Source organism: Pieris napi, chromosome 3, assembly GCF_905475465.1.
Source record: "Pieris napi chromosome 3, ilPieNapi1.2, whole genome shotgun sequence".
In the NCBI taxonomy this organism is placed as follows: domain Eukaryota; kingdom Metazoa; phylum Arthropoda; class Insecta; order Lepidoptera; family Pieridae; genus Pieris; species Pieris napi.
This window is the reverse complement of record NC_062236.1, coordinates 12569100-12589686: the sequence shown is the minus strand read 5'-3', so window position 1 is coordinate 12589686 and position 20587 is coordinate 12569100. Positions and strand designations below refer to the sequence as shown.

Here is a 20587-nt window from a genome sequence, read left to right as displayed (position 1 = left end):
ATTGACCGTGACACGGCGACAATGACCGAAAATAATAAATTATTAAAATTTTTATGGCTTCACATATCCGTCAAGTGTTTGCGTTTTGCATTTTTCATTTATATCATCATCTGTTTTGGATTTTAATACTCTTGCTCTTAATGACCACATTCTTCACAATATACACACGCTCGAGACATAAGAAATTAAGGAAACTATAATATATGATTATTATTTAGAATTCCCCAACCAATTCTACTTAGGTTCCTTCAAGAAAAGATCGTACCAATTCTTAAAATTAAAAATCATGACAAAAGTAATACATGTAATTTGATAAAATAAATATGTGGCGCTACCTTTTTAGGTTTGGGCCCAGATTAATGTATATTCATGATCATTTTTAAAGCTAATAGGCAAGTAGGTGATCAGCGTCCTATGCCTGTCACACGCACGGTTCTAAAGTCTTGCCTTATGATGTTTTCCTTTACCGTTCGAGCTACTGTTAAATTCGCACATAGAAACAAAGTTCCACAGCCGGGGATTGAACCTACGACCTCAGGAATGAGAGTCGCACGCTGAAGCCACTAGAACAACACTGCTCTGTACAAGGATACATTGGTACATGAAAAATAAAGTACAATATTAATGGTGACAATCAAAAATTAAGCCAAAAAATTATGAAAACTGTAGGAAAATCGAAAAATATAAATACGAATAACGTTGTAAACACGCTGAAGAATAATTTACGTAAATTTTGTGGTCTATTAGTATTTATAGGTTTGCACTTGGACCGTTGCTTACTTAGAATAAATTCTATACATAATAAACTTAGTTCATTTGCCTCTTAAGTAAAAGCTCCATCACGATTTCCTTAAAGCTTTCCAAATGATTTATGTATGCGCATGCGACGGGTAACGGTTTTCTAGGTTCTATTAAAGTAACAATGTTGCTCTGTACTTGGGTATTTCAGTTATACAATTAAAATACATCTTTGAACACGGATATAGGGCACTTTTTATTTTATAGATTTTTGGCAAGAAGTGATCAATGTAGTAAATTGTTATTGATTCACCGGGAATCAAACCTACGAACCGATAGCTATACGCGGTGCGACTGAGTTTTGCAATTATTTGTAGCGTTTGAGTTTCAACAACGTATTTTTGTTTAACTTTTTTTCTAATTATAAATATTTATTGTTAAAACTAACTAAAAATACTTTGAACAAGAATATTTTTGATCTCTTTATTTAGTTATAAAAAGCGTTTAATCATTTAATTTTGTTTAGGTCTGTGCGTGATCTTTTTAATTATGTTTACAGACGATTATAATTAATATTCATAATTATTTACTTGTCTACAACTTCGTTAGCTTCTTAGTAGGCTTTCTAAGTGAAGACAATGCAACGTAGAGAAACTAACAGTATTAAATGGCGTGGCGAGGTGATAGGTCGCCTAATGGTGTATGAACATGTTCATTTACGTGTACGAATAATTAAAATGTGTTTTTTGATTGAATTGAACGTTACCTATGGAATTTTTTTCTTATGAATTGTTGTTACATTGATTTTTTAAGTTCGCCCGAGCTTTATTGTGGATAACTTACATAAAAATTCATTTATTACTAACGAAACACACACACAGAAACACTCAAAATACTAAAATTAAAAAAAAACGTGTTTTTGATTTTCTTATTTGGTGGTTACGTCAACAGTTATTATTTACTTTTTGCACATGTTAACCACGCATTGACTATGCTTGAAAAAGAAATGCAGTTTCGAGGATTCCTACAAAAAAATAATACATTTATGTCCTTTTATTTTTGAGAGTTTTGCTTACTTTTGCTGACTAGAGAGGGGGGGGGGGGGGAATTGCAGTAAATCTGCGTAATTCTTGAACGGCCCCCTTCCATCTTCCCAAGACAGTATAATATGGGTTCGTTTAAGCGGCAGTTGAACAGGCCTCCAATAGGCGAAATTTTACTTATCATCAGGTGGGATAGTGGCCAAACGTCTCTCCTTTTCTGCAAGGATACAATGCACCTCAGACATATTTAGTGTCTCAGAGGTACATATGATGCCTTTGAACAGTTGTAACAGAGACGGTTGTAACATAGCAGAGAGAGTCACAGTGCCGAGAGGAATGGCGGATTTGGAGTAGGCCTTTGCCAAAAAAGGGCACACAGATACATAAAAGAAGATTGAAATATATATCTTAATATATATAAATTACGTGTCACGTTGTTTGTCCGCTATGGACTCCTAAACTACCGAACCGATATCAATCAAATTTGCACACCGTGTGCAGTTTGATCCAACTTAAAAGATAGGATAGCTTACATCTCAATTTATACCCGCAATATTATTTTATTGCAAAATATTTGTTTATTATTTGATAGTCACAATTCTAACAGATGGCGCTGTGTTAAAAGTACCAACGTTTCACATAAGCTACAATTTAATGGCATAACCACCAAAACAGCATGGTGGTCCCCATGACTGGTATTCTCCTACCGTTTCCCTTGAATAGTTTGCTACTATGTAATATAACACAAACCTTAGCCCAAGCAACGCTTGGCCGGTCTGCTAGTATAATTATATAGATATAATTATAACAGTCTACGACCTTGGAAAAATTTCCTTATAAAATATTTAACATATTGGTAAGGAGGTTGATTCGAACTTTGAACCTACACATATAATTTTACATTAAATTATTACCCGTTTATATAAATGTGTATGAGACAAAATTGTTGTGAATATAAAAAATGTCTAACGTTTATTCAAAGGTGTCTTCTAAATGACTTCTTGGGACTGTTAATGTTTTATTATACCAGGTAATAAAGCATTAGCTTTATTGTTTTGTTCAGATGAGACCACAATTTTATAGAGACTAGTCTAAGCTAGGTACTGCCCGTATCATATTATCATATGCATTTTAAAAATAGAATTTATTACATGTTTTATTTAATATCTGGCGAACTGTGGAATCTATACACGGTGGAGAAAGCTTACTACTCCCTCAAACTTTTGCTAGTAATTTTTATTAACATTTATGTTTACCATAACTGTCATATATGTCAAGATAGCTTGTAACATATACTGTAGATATAGCATTATGTATGATGTGGTGAACTTTCATAAATTTATAAATAAAGTCCGGAAACGTACCAAATGAATTGAATAGTTTCCCCCCCCCACATTCTAGAATTAAAACAATATCATAGAAACGTCTGATGAAAAAACATTATGTAAACATTAAGATATAATACAAACACGAAAATATTATTTTCCAAATGTGGGTATTTTCCAAATTATTATTCACAGTTTTTGTTATTACAATTAGATTTATGGACAATTGCTAAAAATGGTTTAATTTAAAGTATATTTTTGTACATTTTTAGACATAATGATTTTTTAAACCTTTTGTATTATGAAAATGCATACAAAAACATTAATAAAAAAGACCTATTCTCAAAAGGCCGGAAACGCACTCGCGAAACTCCTTTCCATATTCATTATCGATTATATATATTCGATATTCGATAAACCGGGGGAAACGAGACCCCGTTTTATAAAAAACAATACTATCTAAGACAAGTTTTCACACTCCGTGTATCCAACATATATAATCTGTTTGACAGTAATTTTTAATCTATTAATGAAATTCTAGATATGTTTTAGGTACCACCCACTTTATTACCAATGCACTAGCTGTTGAATACAAATTTCGGCATTGTTTGAATGCATCGACGTTGACTCAATTTATGCGTATATTTCGGACGCGACATTTGAATTTTAAAATTAGATCTAAACCTCACACTGTGAATTTAATTTGGCTCAAGTATACGAAAGTTCTGAAAATAGCATCGCTTATTTCCATTGAAGGAATAATTAATTCGCTAAGTTGTGTTGGTACGGTTATGTCTTGAGGATCAATTAATGATGAAGATTATTAAAAGTTAGGCTAATTATTTTCGGGCTAATTCAATGAAGAGTACGAAGTACAGTAATCCCTCATATAACGTGGATATTCAAGTTATATTTCTGTTGTGAGATATTTATAATGATTTGTCAAGTACATACATAGTTTTGCGTACCTTTGCGCCTGTTTCAATTGTTTTATAAAATTAAACTAAATAACTTAATTAAATTCGTGTTCCTAGTTTTTGAATTGTTCAAAAAAGGGGAAATTACTGTACATTGGTTGATATTTCTGATTTAGACTGTGCTATGTTGGGGGACGTTCAAGTATTACGTAAGCAGATTTACTGCGTTTCCCCCCCCCCCCCCCCCTTCAAGCAAAAGTAAGCAAAGCTCTCAAAAAATAATAGTACATAAACGTATTCATTTTTTGTAGGAATCCTCGAAAATACATTTCGTTTTCAAGCATAGACAATGTGTGGGTAATATGTGTAAAAAAGTAAATAATTACTGTTGACGTAATGACCGAATAAGAAAATCAAAGACCCCCTCTCCCCCCTATGGTGCTTACGTACTACTTGAACGACCCCTTAAGTAGTATTTAGTAACAAAAATTACTTTGGTGGGGCTGATGACGCATCATCGCCTCTACCATTTTTTTCACATAATACGTTCATTATATTTCGATTTCCAAAATAGGCTTCACCGCATACTTTCTATTATAAACCGTTATTTTTGACCCAATATAGGTAGGTAACTATTTAAGATAAACAGGTGCGCCTGCTTTGAAATCTTGAGCAAGTATTGATTAGAACGCATGAGAAATGCGCAGGCGACAGTCAATCAATCAATCTATGTATGTCCTTGAACGGATAACTCAAAAGTCTAGACACTTTGCTATTTACAAATTTTGCGCCTTTGCATTTTAATGATGCACGCGATTCTAATTTCTAAGGTTCATTGGTCCTGTTGATTCTTTTTATTGCCTCGGGAACGATGCCGTGATGAAAATTATCAACGCTTGAAGTGCGTACCGTGACGTAGTATTGTGCAAAAAAATGGCATTGCCCAAAATCGACTTAAAATGCAAATCTCATCCGTAAAAAGCGAAAATATTTAATCCGATTGATATACGCTATGATTAATTGTTGCTATTCCTATGAGAAATGGATTTTATTCACCAAAAGAAATTGATTTCGATTAATTCGGTTCCGGAACGTTTTTGCAAAAGTGTTGCCAAGCACGTCAACTTAATAATAGGACTTGTAATAGAATTTTGTGCAAAAACTAACCTAATATCGCCAAGTAAAGATGTAATCTCGCCAATTATAAAGAAGGCTACAATTATGAATATTATCGTTTAAAAGTCGGTGAGTGTTATTTAAAATCATTAGATACAAATGGTATTCACTAATTTGAGTGGCCATTAAACACTTTTTATCAAACACATTTGCCAAGACCAGCTTAGGTCATTGGCAGGGGATGAATCGTAGTTTTGCGTCTCGTTTCTATGAATGCAGTTCTTATTTTATTTTTTATCGGCCGCTCGAAATCGATTTTGTTATAGTTGTTTTTGAGAGTACAGCCTGCTGCCGAATGTTTTTACAATCCAGATCTCGTCTTAGATTGTCTCCTGTATTGGTGCCCAGTCACGCTTCGAAATCATTGTGTGGCTTTATAATTTCAAAGACATCTTGGACCTCGATCTATATATCTTGTTAATTATATTTTTTATCACCTGCCAGTTTGTCTTCTATCTTCGTGACCTCGTTCGCTGGGAGTCGTTTACAGCAGTTTTTTGTCACAACAGGAGAGTGATTGTTATTTGGAACGTGCTAATCATAGCACATGTGCCGCTAATATTATCTGATACACTGTATTGTGTTACCAAATACGATATGCTATACGCCATATCTAATATAGATAGATCCTTTTCGGGCGTATTGCAAGGCCTTGACGTGTACCTAGGTCTTGTATGAAAGGCGTTCGTTTGCCTCTATTGTTATTCGAAAATGAAAATAAAAAATTGTTTATAAAAACTTTCGGATTGTATTTAATAGTACCGATACATGAACGTCTATTATTGAACACCCACATCTTGAATGCAATATGAAATATTGTAATTTGTTAAGGCTTTCAAAGTCTAGACAATGAATTGCAATTTGAAATATAATTTTAACTGATCCATTTGATTCAATTGTAACATATCTATGTGTTTATAAATAAGTTTCGACACGTGATTCGCGATCAAATTCACTCACATTACAAACATTTATTAAAAATCTCAAATAACATCTTGTCAACCTGTCCTATGCGGATACAGAAAATATTCTTATTGTGCAACAATAGTTTAATTATAAATTTGTGTTACGTAGAAATCAAAAAGTAAAGTTAAAATGTCAAAAGGAAGAGACTAGCTGCCCACAACACAGGAAAGTATTTTCTTTCTTTCTTAAATGCGTGTTTAAACAAATCTATTACATAGATATGTAAACGTAAAATTGCTACTTTGACTTTTGATTAATGTTGACGTAGACGGTGTTTGAAGATAAAACTCGTATTATCTTCAAACACCGTCTAAGATCAGAGCTAAATAAGACCAGTCAGGTCGCTAGTTAATTCAAAATCCAATTTGCTTAGAATAACAAAGTTTGTCGGCAAAAAGACTTCTGTGTCATCAGCTGACAAGGCATGGGAAGTGCTCAATCGTGTCCAGTTAGTGTTTTCTCAAACAACATCTACCAATTCGTAAAACTTCGCAAGAGGCACCTATCTACTTGGCCTTAATACTTTGCTGAGTACACATATTATTTGCTCAGCATTCCGCGATCGAGGCCCGATAGGGTTTACGTGTATTTGCACAGTTAAGTCAATTAGTAAACTCAGACTCGACAGGACTATTGAATTGTCCCATATTGGATCTCCTTCTGATTAAGCCCTTTGAAATTATGCTATCAATGCCAGCTATTATTCGCAGTTTGCATTTAATGCACAGCAGTGAACGACTTCGGAATTGTTGCAATTGATTTCAGATTGCATTGACTTTAATTAAATTAAACTCTTAAATTGATTCACTGAGATGAGGGTGGTTTCCGATTTAGAGCAGATAAAAAGCTTCATTTGTTTCGATTGTGTGTGACATTTGAATGTAATCTATGTGTGTTTTACTGATAGTTTTAAAATACAAGAAATGTGATTTAATGATAGAATATTCTGCGTATGTCTCGGTTTCGGTCGTGTGATAAATGCTATCTTCTCAAGGTTTTTCTAAAGTTGGAAATTTAAATTAGTTCCTTGTTTTGAAATTTGTATTCCTCTCACTTGATAAGGGGTCTGAGATTATGCAGTAGCAGTTTTTATAGCGCATCTAACGTGACCTGTTTACAGAACTGTTAGGTCATAGTATTCATTTATAGTACCAATCAATCTCTTATCTCAAATCTAGTCACTACTTTGTGGATTTCTTGCTTTTTATGCGTCTGCTGTCTGAGGTTAATAAACTTTGACTCTGATTGGTCATTCATCTTACACCATTGTGGTTTTGGTGATATTAAAATTTTCTTTTACCTTTTCTGCCGTCGTGTGATTAGCATAATTCGTACATTGCAGTCGTGACAGTTTTTATTTGAGAATAAAGTTTTTTAGAACGCTAGCAAGTTTAACGTACTCGGGATAGTTTAGAATGCGAAATGGAAATTCATTTTAATTTATTCTGTCTGTCGGCGGATTTATCGACAGCAAGAACTATTAAACGGTTACAAGATTGGCATCGGAGACGCAACTATTCTATTTATGTAAAATATTATCGATTTCTGAAGATGCAATATGTCCGATCCAATATTAGATTTAAAAGAGTGAATTTCAATCCCTACTACATGTTTCCTATTGATTAAGTACATGCAAATTAATGTATATAAATACATTGTTGACATCGTCTAACTAAGTGTTTTATGATCTTTAGTAATCCGGGGTATGGTGCAGACACACTTCTCATTATTTTTTTAAGTCTTCTGTATCCGATACTTCGTCGGAGATTCTTTAGACATACCGGCGATCTACACATGATCTGGACTAAATACTAGCTTTAAATCAGTTTGATTTAGCGATATATATACAAAATATTACAAGTAATGTTTAATGTTTAAAGAACTTATTTTCTCATTACCAAAAGAATGTATTTATTTACATGAGAAACTTAATATGTATAATGTATATACGAATGAGATACACGTCACAAGTGATACTATTATTAATAGTATTACAGGATATTGCATCAATGTTACTGAATCTATAATAATAGAAGCATTGTGCGATCTATTGTGTGGGAGTTTTTGTCTATTTACAACGAATGGAGCTTTTGTATCTAGAGGAAATGGCCAATTGGTATATCGTCACCGCAACCACAGATCGCACTTAAAATTTGTTACGCCGCCATTTTGTGGAATAATTACAATTTGATCGTGGGTTTTGTAAGCGTTGCCGTGAGCAACCTTAATCACTATTCAGACTGACAATAAAATGTACATATTAACAAAAGCTAAGTAGACCATGTCGTCACTGTAGAATGATAACCTCGTATGTCAAAAAACCAAATATTGTTATTCTTAGACTCTTGTCATTTAACTGGTACAATCATGAAGTAAGAACTTATTTATGTTATTAATAAATAAGTTACATAAGTCACGTAATAATGGACAAAAGCACATAATAATATTTTAACGGACATTGACGAAAATAAAAAAAACAATCGTTTCCTGTAATGTTTGATTCTCTAGACATACGAGGTTATCATTCTACAGCAAATATATGAATTGTAAAAAGTATGTTTTGTTTAAAGGATACCTCAAACTTTATAACTAAATCAGTATTAACAAATCCTCATTTTGAGTTTGGGTTATATTTGCTAGTTATGTTCCCACGGTAATAAAAGTCTTCGTCATTTGACTGCAGTTTTTTTGGCAATTCCTAAACTTAAATGTGTTTTAATATACGAATACTAGATGAGTAACGGCAGCAATTTTCTTTGTGATTGTTTAAATTGTTACCGAAATTATTGTGTGCAAAAAGTGTAATCAAATCGGCATTAGGAGACTAAATTGTTTATAATTTTGCTAACAAAGTAACTGTTTGCTAACCCGTAATCATTTACTGAATTTGGTTAGTTGGAATTTAGGGTAATGGGGGTTTCAGAGCAGGGAAATAAAACGTTTCCTATTCCTGAAATCTTGGGTTTTAACGCAACTGTGCTTCAACTATTTATTACCCGATGTATGACAAGACTCTTTCTTTTGTGAACTGGTGACTGTGGAATCGATTTCCGGTGGGGGTCTTCCCTGAGAGATACGACCTCTAGTTGTTTGTTTACCCACTAAAAATGGGTGGAGGCGGCGATTATTGCCCTTTTTGGGCTCTATTGCACGCCCTATACTAAAATCACGTGACGGTCATCTGACGTGCGTACAAAGTACACATGTCAGAAGCGAAATTTCTTTGGCAAACTAATTTTTAAGTCTTGTTCATATTTATACAAATCTTAAATTTACGAGATTTAGAGGGAGAGGAAATGGAAGATATGTTAGGAATTTAATGTATTTATTTGTCATTAAAATATAAAAAGTGTCGGAAAATGATTAAAAAAAAAATAAAATAAAAACAAGTGGCACTTAATTTACAATTCGGCATTTGAGATTTCAATTTTTTTGCATAAAATATAAAATACTAATATTTCATAAATTCTCTTTACAAAATTTTAAAAATACAATTTCTCTAAGGTAATTCGCCCTTCTCACTCACTCTCAATCGATCGCTCTCTCCCTTTTCTTCGACATAAACGCTGCACATCTTCGTAACGTATGCGTAAAAATTTTACCCTTGTTGCGTATTATAGAAATTCCAGAATCCCCAAGACAGGTACAGGTACATACAGTGTTGTAGCACAAGATTATATCAGAAATGTTTTTATCCGTTTAAGCGCAACAATTACTTTTTAAATTTGTATATCAGACGTCGAACAAATTTCATACACAACGCCAAATCATCGCAGATCTTTTCACGTATTACATAGATAAGATCAGTTGGACTGAACAACATATTTTCGTGCAAAAAATCATAACTGACACGTGTTATCGTTGCAAATATCGCGTATCCAAACCAGTTGCAGTTTCTTCAGGCTAATTTCTTACGTAACATATATGCATTCGACCTGTTCAGTAAGTCGATGACTTTGGGCGGAGCGTTCATAAATTAAACACTTTGATGCACTTTCAATCTCGACTCGCTCTCGTTCATAGATGAAATTCACTTTCTAGTTATCGCGTATACGTAGTAAGAGAAATGGACAGTAGAGATTTTTTCATTTCACCTTGGTGTCATGAAAGGACTTGTCTATAGGGAGTTTCGGAGGGGAAATGTGAGGGGGAGGGGAGAATGTTTAGAGTAGAAAGCCCAAATTAAAATATTTATATTATGGGAATCGCTTGAAAGCTTATCAATATCTATCAAGCTTATCAATTCAATACAAATGTTGGACGTGTAACTGGGAAAGTTTACAAGTGGAGGAAGAAAGTTTTCCTTTCTTCGTTCTCGTTCTGTTCTATTCTTCTATCCGTAGCAAAGTCAAGTCAAAGTCAAAAATCATTTATTCATGTAGGTAACACAATGTACGTTTATATTGAACGTCAAAAAAAAGCAATGTTTATATATGTGGATTTGAATGATATACTGTGTCTTAGCTTACAAAATTAAACTAGCAAGTTAAACTTATCATTCAATTCCATATGATTTCGTTTTCATATTATATGTCTACTATGCTTTTAACAGGGTTGCCATTTTATTTACATGAAGCGTTTTAAGTAGCTGTGATATATCTTACTGTGAGTTTGGTAATAAATACGTCGAACATCATTCGATTGCAAAGGATTGAAATATCAAATGTGTGCGTTGATGACAAAGAGATTGGATGCTTTGGTCCGTTATAACGGTGTAGGATAACACAGTACTACAATAAAAACATTTCTTTTATCAATGATATTTATTGTGTGTGCGCTTGAACCATGTTTGTTTCGTGTTATGTTCGATGTGGGTGTCGCCCTGGAATCCTGAATCCTCTTAAATTTGAATAAGACGGTTTATTAATGTAACCGCTGTTTATTAACACATTTAAATGTTTTTTTAAGTCTGATAAATAATGTTTATACCTATCAAATTTAATTAATTACAATGTATTGTTATGAGCAGTTTTTGATGACTTATGTCGGAGGTTGTCCTCGTATATTATAACTAAAGGATGATAGAAGAGAGGATGATAGAGATACAGGGAATGTACCAATCCTCGAAAGGCCGGCAACGCACTCGCGAGCCCTCTGGCATTGAGAATGTCGATGGGCGGCGGTATCACTTAACATCAGTTGAGCCTCCTGCCCGTTTGCCCCCTGTTCTATAAAAAATAAAAATAAAATGTCTTATGTTGTAGTTTGGACGCTGGCATTAATTGTTTCTCACCTACTTGCCTAAAATAATAAATGACTGGTACTGGCTGTTCCATTGGTGTACAAAACATACAACAGTATCACAATAATATGCTATAATAACGAGATGTTATATTTGGTTAATAATAGTGGTTCGTTTTTCGTTTTTCGCTTTTTATAACTAAAAGCTTGCCAACGCTCTCGGCACACTGATTTATAAAAACTAAAGGAAAATTGATTTCAAATTGTTAGGGGAACAAGTACAGATCTAAACCTAAATTATAAAGTATTGAATGTATTTTTTACTAACAAAACCAATTGATTAGGTAAAAGAATAATCCAATATTTCCACTGTATTTGATTAGTCGTAATCGTAATTTATTCAAAAAATCTAAATTATTATAGTTATATTGTAGTTTGAAATTTATTATTATATTATATTATTTGTCGAGTACATAATTAGTTTTGCGTACCTTTGCGCCGGTTTCAATTCCGTTGTTATAAAATTAAACTTAATAACGTATGACTTTACTATATATAAATTCGTAATTATTCCGCATCATGACCTTATATTGCCTTTCAACATCACCCACGCTCGTAAATTCTATGGCTCATATTAATCCGAAATGGTATAAGCCCACAATCCCACGAATGTGTATCTAGATTAGAATATTCAGGTTCATGGCCATTAAACCGCAGGTAGGTACACGAAATGTGCAGTTTTTGCACTAAGCGGAATATAAAGCGTGCTTTGACTTAGGTCGTACTTACAGACTGTGCTAATCGGTTCAAAGATATTTTATTTCTCAAAGAATTACATTCGCTTAGTGAAAATTTTGGAGTAGGTTAGTAATGTACATTGTACATCTTGTTATGAAATCATTTCAAAAATAAAAGTAGTAAAACAAAAGTGCAGGCATGCATCGATGTTACAACACGCATTGTATGACTTAAAAAAAGTACGTCTAAAAAAGTCTCGTTCATATATATAAATGAATGATGCTAGAAGTGACTTTTTAGATGTTTGAAATACATATTTATTCTATTAATTTATAATGAACTTATACGACTTTTATAGACATATATGTATATATTTGTGGATTTTTTTTCTCTTCCTATATATAATCTCACAAATTTAATAGTTAGTTTAATAAGAGAACTAATTACTGTTATCAATGCAATTGTTGAAGTAGTCCTTGCAATGTAGTAGTTCTTGCAATGTAGTAGTTCTTGCAATGGTAGCTGTAGGTACTGATGTTCCAAATTTAAATGATATGGTTAGGGGCTCAGATTTGTTTTTTTTTAAAGTCGGTGATCAGTCTTCTGTCCTGGGGTCTATGCCATGCCGGTTTCCTCACAATGTTTTCATTCTCTGTACAAACAATTGTTAAATGCGTACAGAGAATATATAATACATAGACAGAAAGTCCATTGGTAGTCCTACAAGTGGGCCAAGTAAACCTCAGAGTTCAAGTCATAAGATTTTAATTAACAAATCATAAAAAAATAAAAACAAAAAAAATTGTCTGAAAAATAAAAAAAATTATTTAGGCGTTTGAAATATAGATAGTAGCCGATTCTCAGACTTACTGAATATGCATAAAAACATTCATAAGAATCGGTCTAGCCGTTTCGGAGGAGTATGGGAACGAACATTGTGACACGAAAATGTTATATATACAGAGATTATTATTCTTTTTTTCATCGTAGTCATGCTGAAGCTCGTGTCTGTATTGAAATGCCTTCATCTGCCTTTTGGTTAACTAAAATACCAAATCACCGCCTTGAATATATTTATTTCTCTCAAGTTTTTGTCCGTGATAAAAAAGACAATGTATGCGAACCTGTCAAGGACGCGTTACGCTTCAGGTATTATACACGTTTTACCCATTCGTACCTCTGAAGCCCCAATTACAATGTGACCTTAAAGTTTTAATTAGTTTTGAGGTTTTATATAAAGTATTTCAATGATAAGCACGGCTTGGGGAGCGTTCAAGTATTACGTCACGCAATTTTTGGAGATTATTGAACCCCCCCCCCCATGAAACGTTTCGTGACCACCTAGTGACTCTTCATACCTAAAAGTTACTTGTTACAATGGACTTTCTTTCTATGTGTGCATTTAACATTTGCTCGAACGGCGAAGGAAAACATCGTGAGGAAACCGACATGCCTTAGACCCAAAAAGTCGACGGCGTGTGTCAGGTACTGGAGGCTGATCACCTACTTGCCTATTAGATTTAAAAAATGATTATGAAACAGATTCAGAAATCTGAGGCCAAGACCTAAAGAGGTTGTAGCGCCACCGATTTATTTATATATTTTTTTATAAATTACATTTGTAGTATTAAAGTTCAAATTTAGAATTTTGAAAATATGTTTTGAGGCGTCTTTTATGACCTTGTTGCGTAAGTGGCAGTGAGCCATACAAATAGCCGAGAGCTTTTCAAAATCAATTTGTCAAAACTTTTTGCACTATTAGCCTTTTCGTAATCACCAGAGGGGGTCATTTGTCTTTTTATTCTGTACTTTATGAATTAAATATATTTAACACTAATAATCAAGCTTTTGTTATTTTTATTAATTGTGATGGGACGGGATTCTGTGAAATGATTGTCCTTCAGTGTCAGCAAGGTTGATTTGGAGTTGTATAGGTATTGTTATATACCCCAGTCTCTAAATACAATTCATCAGTTGTGTATAGGAACCGAATTTCATTCGTAAATTTTTCTATACATACTAGCTGATCCGGCAAACGTCGTTTTGCCATGTATATCATTTATAATAAAAAAATAGGGGTTGATCATAGAGGGGTGAAAATTAGGGGTTGTATGTATTTTTTAATGCTGTATCATAAAAAAATAGAAATTAAAAGTTTTGTCTAAAAAATAAAAATAAAAATTTAGGGGTGGACTTCCCTTAACATCTGGCGGGCTGATTTGTGAATCTAAACCATTCCCAGATCCCCTTGAAGACACACAAAAAAATTCATCAAAATTGGTCCAGTCGTTTAGGAGGAGTTCAGTCACATACACACGCACACAAGAAATATATATACATATTAAGATAAACAAAAAGAATTTATAGAAGAGTTAAGACGGTCTTCATTCATAACAATTACATTAAACTGCTATATATAATACTAGTGGACCCGACAGACGTTGTCCTGCATGATATTTCAAGCGATTAGTAAAGCAAAGTATGAAAGTACCGACTGCAGCGCCATCTGGCGGGCTGATTTGTGAATCTAAACCATTCCCAGATCCCCTTGAACACACACAAAAATTTCATCAAAATCGGTCCAGTCGTTTGAGAGAAGTTCAGTGACATACACACTCACAGAAGAATTATATATATAAAGATTTCGTCACTTTCCGGCTAGTTGTGTTTATGCTGTGATAAAAAGAGACAGAACGGAAAGGTTTTTCGTAGAAAATCTTTTGTGTGGGTAAACCGTTTCGTAACGCGTTACGGTTACGTTACTTTCTATCACGTATAACGGTAGGCAGGCTCCTCCTCTCTCACTCTCACACCGCAGCGTTAGCCGTATTTTGGACAGTGCTGATGATGATGAATGAAGCAGAAGATGATGCTCGGAACGTTACGTTAGATTGGTTTAAGTTATCACTTCTGTCGGGCGTCCCAAGACGCAACTACTAATTAATGTAAATCAGTACACAATTGGAGTAATATTAACAATATCTTAATTATGAATATTCAAATAATATACTAATTATTTAATTAATAACACAAAAAACAATAAAAAAAAAGGGAAACGCTGCTAATATCTTCGGAACCTTGCCTAAAGGGACTCTTTTAATAATATATTTTAGTTTTTAGTTATTTATTTGAAATAAATCACAAGTCGTGGAGCAGACACAATAACAGTGATTCTGAGAAATAATTCTAAAGTCTAAAGTAAAGTAAAGTAAAAATCCTTTAATCATGTAGATAATGAACACTTATGACTCGTCAGTAAAGAACATACATACATATTAATGCTTCTAATTTTATATTTACTGCCAGTTCTCAAATCAAGCCATTTTTTTTACACACTATTTCTATATGTACTGTAACGTGAATAGTGTCGAGGTTTTAATAAATTATAAATATTATCCTATATGGCATATGATTAATAATTTTATACAAAAAAAACTTTTAAATTCACTATCGTAATTGATTTATTCTTTATTCTTGCTCGTCTGCCGTTGATTGACTTGCCAATAAAACGGCACGCTTTTTGCATACGTTTATCCTGATAGTAATAATTTTCTTGTTTAATTAGCAATTCTAGAACATGTTGCAATAAAACTTAATCGTAAAAATTTTAATGAAATATTTATTTTTTTCGATTAATGATATGTCTGGGTTTAGAAAAATTCTGTCACGAACTTAATCAATGCGTTAGGGTTTGATTCCCGTTGAAACAAAAATGTTTGTAATTTGACGCATAAATGTCTCCGGGTAACGGGATTTTATTTTTTTATAAATTTATTTAGTAAATGGGCTAAAACTGCTTATAATTTAAAATAAACACGTTTTTGTAGAATTTATGCACTATTATGTAAATTTATTGCTACAAAAAACTATTTTGAGAGCATTGTTGGCATAGTGCCTGCAGCGTGCGACTCTCATGTCTGAAGTCGTAGGTTCAATCCCTGGCTGTGAACTAATGGACTTTCTGTCTATGCGCGTTTAACATTCGCTCAAACGGTGAAGGAAAGCTTAGTGAGAAAACTTGCCTTAGAGCCAAAAAGTCGACGGCGTGTGTCAGGCACAAGACTGATCACCTTGATTAACAAATGATCATGAAACAGAAATCTGAGGCCCAGACCTAAAAAGGTTGTAGCGCCACTGATATATTTTTATTTATAGCTTAAGGCTTTTATATATTGGGAATACATGAATTTATTTTCTTCTTTTAATTTCAGGAGAATATCGACCCATCTCCATACAGCCTATCGCCGGTGTCTGCAAAATCACAGAAGTTGCTTCGGTCCCCACGGAAAGCGACTAGAAAGATCTCTCGGATACCTTTCAAAGTAAGTATTTATCAGCCAAGGTCAGCGTTTGCCTTTGAAATATAATCAGGCACAGGAGATGTGCAGGGACTAGCTATTGTAATCACTTCAGTTAGAATGTGGGTTTAAAAATTCTTCTATTAGCCTGTTTTAAATAGTACAGTAATCCGTAATAACGCGATTTAGGACCCCATATAACGCGGGGATTTCTCTGTGTACCTTTGCACTTGTTTCAATTGTTTTATAATATTAAACTAAATAATTTTATTAAAAAACGGTGTTACGAGAATATTCCTACAACGCGGTAGACCCGGACCGCGTTATAGGATCACTGTAAGGCAAGTGTAATAAGACGCTTTTAGTTTTTATATTGGTTTATATAGGCTTAGTTTATCGATATACTATAAATCTGTTCTTTTTAGGTACTAGATGCTCCAGATCTTCAAGATGACTTCTACCTAAATCTGGTTGACTGGTCAGGGCAGAATGTTCTCAGCGTCGGCTTGGGTAGCTGCGTCTATCTTTGGAGTGCGTGTACTAGCCAAGTAAGTCTATTGTCAAAATTCAATTAAGAAAATGAAGGTAGTTCTTGGAGCTTAGAAAAATTAAACCAATATAACTTATTTTCTATTCCATTACTAACTTGTTTGAGCATTAAAAATGCTCTACATATATGTTTAAAAATAAAAAAGTTATTGGCCCATGAGGGGATCGAACCCGCGACCTTCGCGTTATTAGCACGACGCTCTAACCAACTGAGCTAATGGGCCATTGCAAGCAGTTTCGAAATTACCGACCTGTTGAAACTAAAACCTCATAGCAACGAATCGTTGTTATACACATATATATCTTTCTTGAAAGAAATGCGTTCACTATTACACAGCATTTACCGTATAACGCGGTAGACCCGAACCGTGTTATAGGAAATCGCGTTGTAGGAGTATTCAGTATACTGTTTTTTTTTTTTCAATTGAAAACTAGTAAAATTAATTAATAAATAAAGTTGTTTAGTTTAATTTTATAACACAATTGAAAAGGCACGTAAAAACTAAAAACCAATTATAGCCTTGACAAGAAATATAACATGAGAAATCTCCGTGTTATACGGGGTACTGTACATTTCTCTACTTTTTGGTGCTACAAAGTTGCCTCGTTTTTATAACAAACCAGTCGTTTTAAGATAATAACGGACGGTAGCGCATAGAATCTACGAGTTGAAATTACGATAAATCGAATGTGAATATTTTACTATAAAAGCGTGGAATATTTAGCATTTATAAAAAGCAATAAAATTCGTCTAGTTTTAGACTAGAGCCGTGCATGAGTTTTTTGTTCGGATTATGCTGTCTCAAGGCAAATCTGTATTTAAGTGGTTCCGTAAATAAACTTCTAATTCGCAATTGAAATAAAATGGCTATAATAGTGTGGGCGGATCTTGCGTCCCCGTATATTTAAAAAAAAAGTTTTTTTATCAGACTTTTCTGGTACCTCTCGAATTACAGAAGTTAGTGATACATCCCACCGCCAATTGTGATGTCAAAAACATAGTAGTGATATATGAAAAAAATACCGTGGTTACGATAAATACTTACGATCTTTAAATGATAATACTAATTTATTAATAAAGATTTTTTATTATTATATTAAAGTTCACCACATCACTCATTTTTTTTTACACAACGTTTGTAAGTAGCTGCAACCATTACACCATGTTCCACATGACATCTTAAGTAATTGATAATAAAATAAATTAAAAACAAAGACTTGTCCTCTATCAGCAGGAGGCATGGTGAAATAGGAGCACGCACTTACATTCTCGTGGGAACAACACGCAAGATAGACTTGGGTAGACTAGTATTACCTGGTCAGCATCAGATATGAATTCAAGAGATTAGATTTAAATTTAAGTGATCCCCAAAAACTAGTCGGTGCAATGATAATGCAGGACAAAGCCCTCTCAAACATGAGACCCGTTTTTTGCCACAATCGTGTTTTACAATCTGTTATGTAATTTCGACTCCGGCGCATAGTATTAATTTAATTAGTGTTATTTATAATAACTTGTTGGTTTAGTGCCAAATTGCTCTTTGTATATTTATAACCCCTTTTTTGTGTTTGAGACTTCAAAAATATCAGTTATTAGCACTGGTTCTGGAATTAATTAATATATCCTCTTAGGTGTATGCCCAAGTTAGTCGTCGAAATTTCATCTTAATCGCTTCAGCAGTGTTTGAGACATTCTTATGTATATTAATATATGTATAGGACATTACTGTCTTATGATGTTGGTGAGATTATAAGAGAGATATGAGAGATTATAAGAGCAGTGTTCTCCTATTGGCTTCAGGGTGCGAGGTCGTAGGTTCGATCCCCGGCTGTGCACCAATGGACTTTATGTCTATGTGCGCGTTTAACATTAGCTCGAACGATGAAGGAAAAAAGACGACGGCGTGTATCAGGCACAGGAGGCTGATCACCAACTTGCCTACCAGATTTACAAATTATCATGAAAAAGATACAGAAATCTAAGGCCCAGGCCCAAAATCAATTTTTTTTATTACTGCCTTACATTTTCTATTTTGTATAAAGTTTATTAAGTCATATATGATATTTTTATTATCCATAGATATAGAAACTCCCGTTATTTAATAAAATAAATATTGATGTGTGTGTGTGCGTTTGGAGACACGTGACGTCAGATAGGTCAGACTGTCAAAAAACTTGCAAGGTTAATAATATTATGAGAATTTCCTGTGCCAACCTGCATTCCTGATTAGGGGCAATGACCACGCCGTATCACGGCCTGTGTCTATGCATTTCGACCTCAGTTCAAATGCTAATAATAAATCCTTTAGTTATTTAAATAGACCAAGTGACACTTTATGCTTTGTGTTTGCCTTTTGAATGATTTGTCGTCATGTTGAGTTACGAGTGCATCTCTCAACTATGAGGTCTTTGATTCTTGGCTGTGGCCCAATGAATTCATTTTCATGTGTACAATTATCAGTTAGGCATATTGAAGAAACTGGAATGCGTAAAAAAAATTATTTCGTAATTCAGCTAACAGAAGTTATATACAACAAAAAACAATTATGTAGTTTGAAATGTTATATTCATATGCAGTATGTCTGAGAATCGGCTACTATCTTTCAACACCCTAAGTGATAAGGGGTGTCCACCCCAAAAAAATTGTTTTTGTTTTATTTTTTTATGATGCAGCATACAAAAATGTTCACTCCTAATTTTCACCCCTCTACGATCAACCCCTATTTTTTATTACTGTAGATAGTTATTTTTTTGAAATATTTTTTTTTTCCCTAGAAATATACAATATTATACATGGCAAAACAAACGTTTGCCGGGTCAGCTAGTAATATATAAACTTAGCTAGTCCTATATAAAGTATTTTGTGCGACGAATGTTCTCTTAATATAAAGAAATTCTTACGTGTATAGTATGTATTATTGACTTTTGAGATTACATCTTCCTTACTAGAAATCATGTTCCATGTGGCATATAAGTTACATCCTGCTGAATCTAAGCTATTTAATTAGCTTAGATGTTGCGCCTATAACGAGATAGAATTATAACTTATGCAACGATATAAATATTCATTTTAGTCTAGGAGCGTCTCAGTTACTTATAAACACGATTTTGTTAACACACAATTAAAGTAGGACGCATTCAGTTTTTGATGAATTATACTATTAAAGTTAAATCATTTATTTCAATTAGGCCTATTAAAAAGGCACCTTTGAAAGTCAAAATTACAAATTAAAAATATTAAAACAATTGCTGTAGTTGCCCCTTCCAAAAGGTATGAATATGGTATAGAATGGGCAAGAAACTCCATGCTTACTCTTTTAAAATAGTTTTTAATTTTTTTTGTATGACATTGATTTGATAATTATACGTGAAGATAATTTTATTAAAACAAAAGTAGAATTTCTTCTTTATATGTGAAGATAATTTTATTAAATCAAAAGTAGAATTTCTTCTTAAAACTTGTCGCTTGTCTTGCTTTTGTTAAATTGTAAAATCTAAACAAAATAATAAGTCAAAATTTAGTCATAAATAACGACATTTGCGATCGTATAAATTTTATTCAAAGCGACTTCGAATCACTTCAACAAGATTATAATCTGATGGATTTATTTGAGTTCAGATAATTACATTCGACGAAAGGTTGATTTATATATTAT

The 20587-nt window shown here is 33.4% G+C and overlaps 1 protein-coding gene and 1 non-coding gene across 2 annotated transcripts in view; one reads left to right on the top strand and one right to left on the bottom strand.

Moving 5' to 3' along the window:
* LOC125063412 (fizzy-related protein homolog) overlaps positions 1-20587 on the top strand; it is a 69177-nt gene that overhangs the window by 38483 nt on the left and 10107 nt on the right. Inside the window, exons 3-4 of the mRNA XM_047669842.1 lie at positions 16296-16406; positions 16808-16930. Of these exons, the coding sequence (XP_047525798.1) occupies positions 16296-16406; positions 16808-16930 (234 nt within the window). The remainder of the gene's footprint in view (positions 1-16295; positions 16407-16807; positions 16931-20587) is intronic.
* Positions 17082-17155, bottom strand: Trnai-aau. Its single transcript has one exon. It is a non-coding gene; the product is annotated as a tRNA-Ile (tRNA).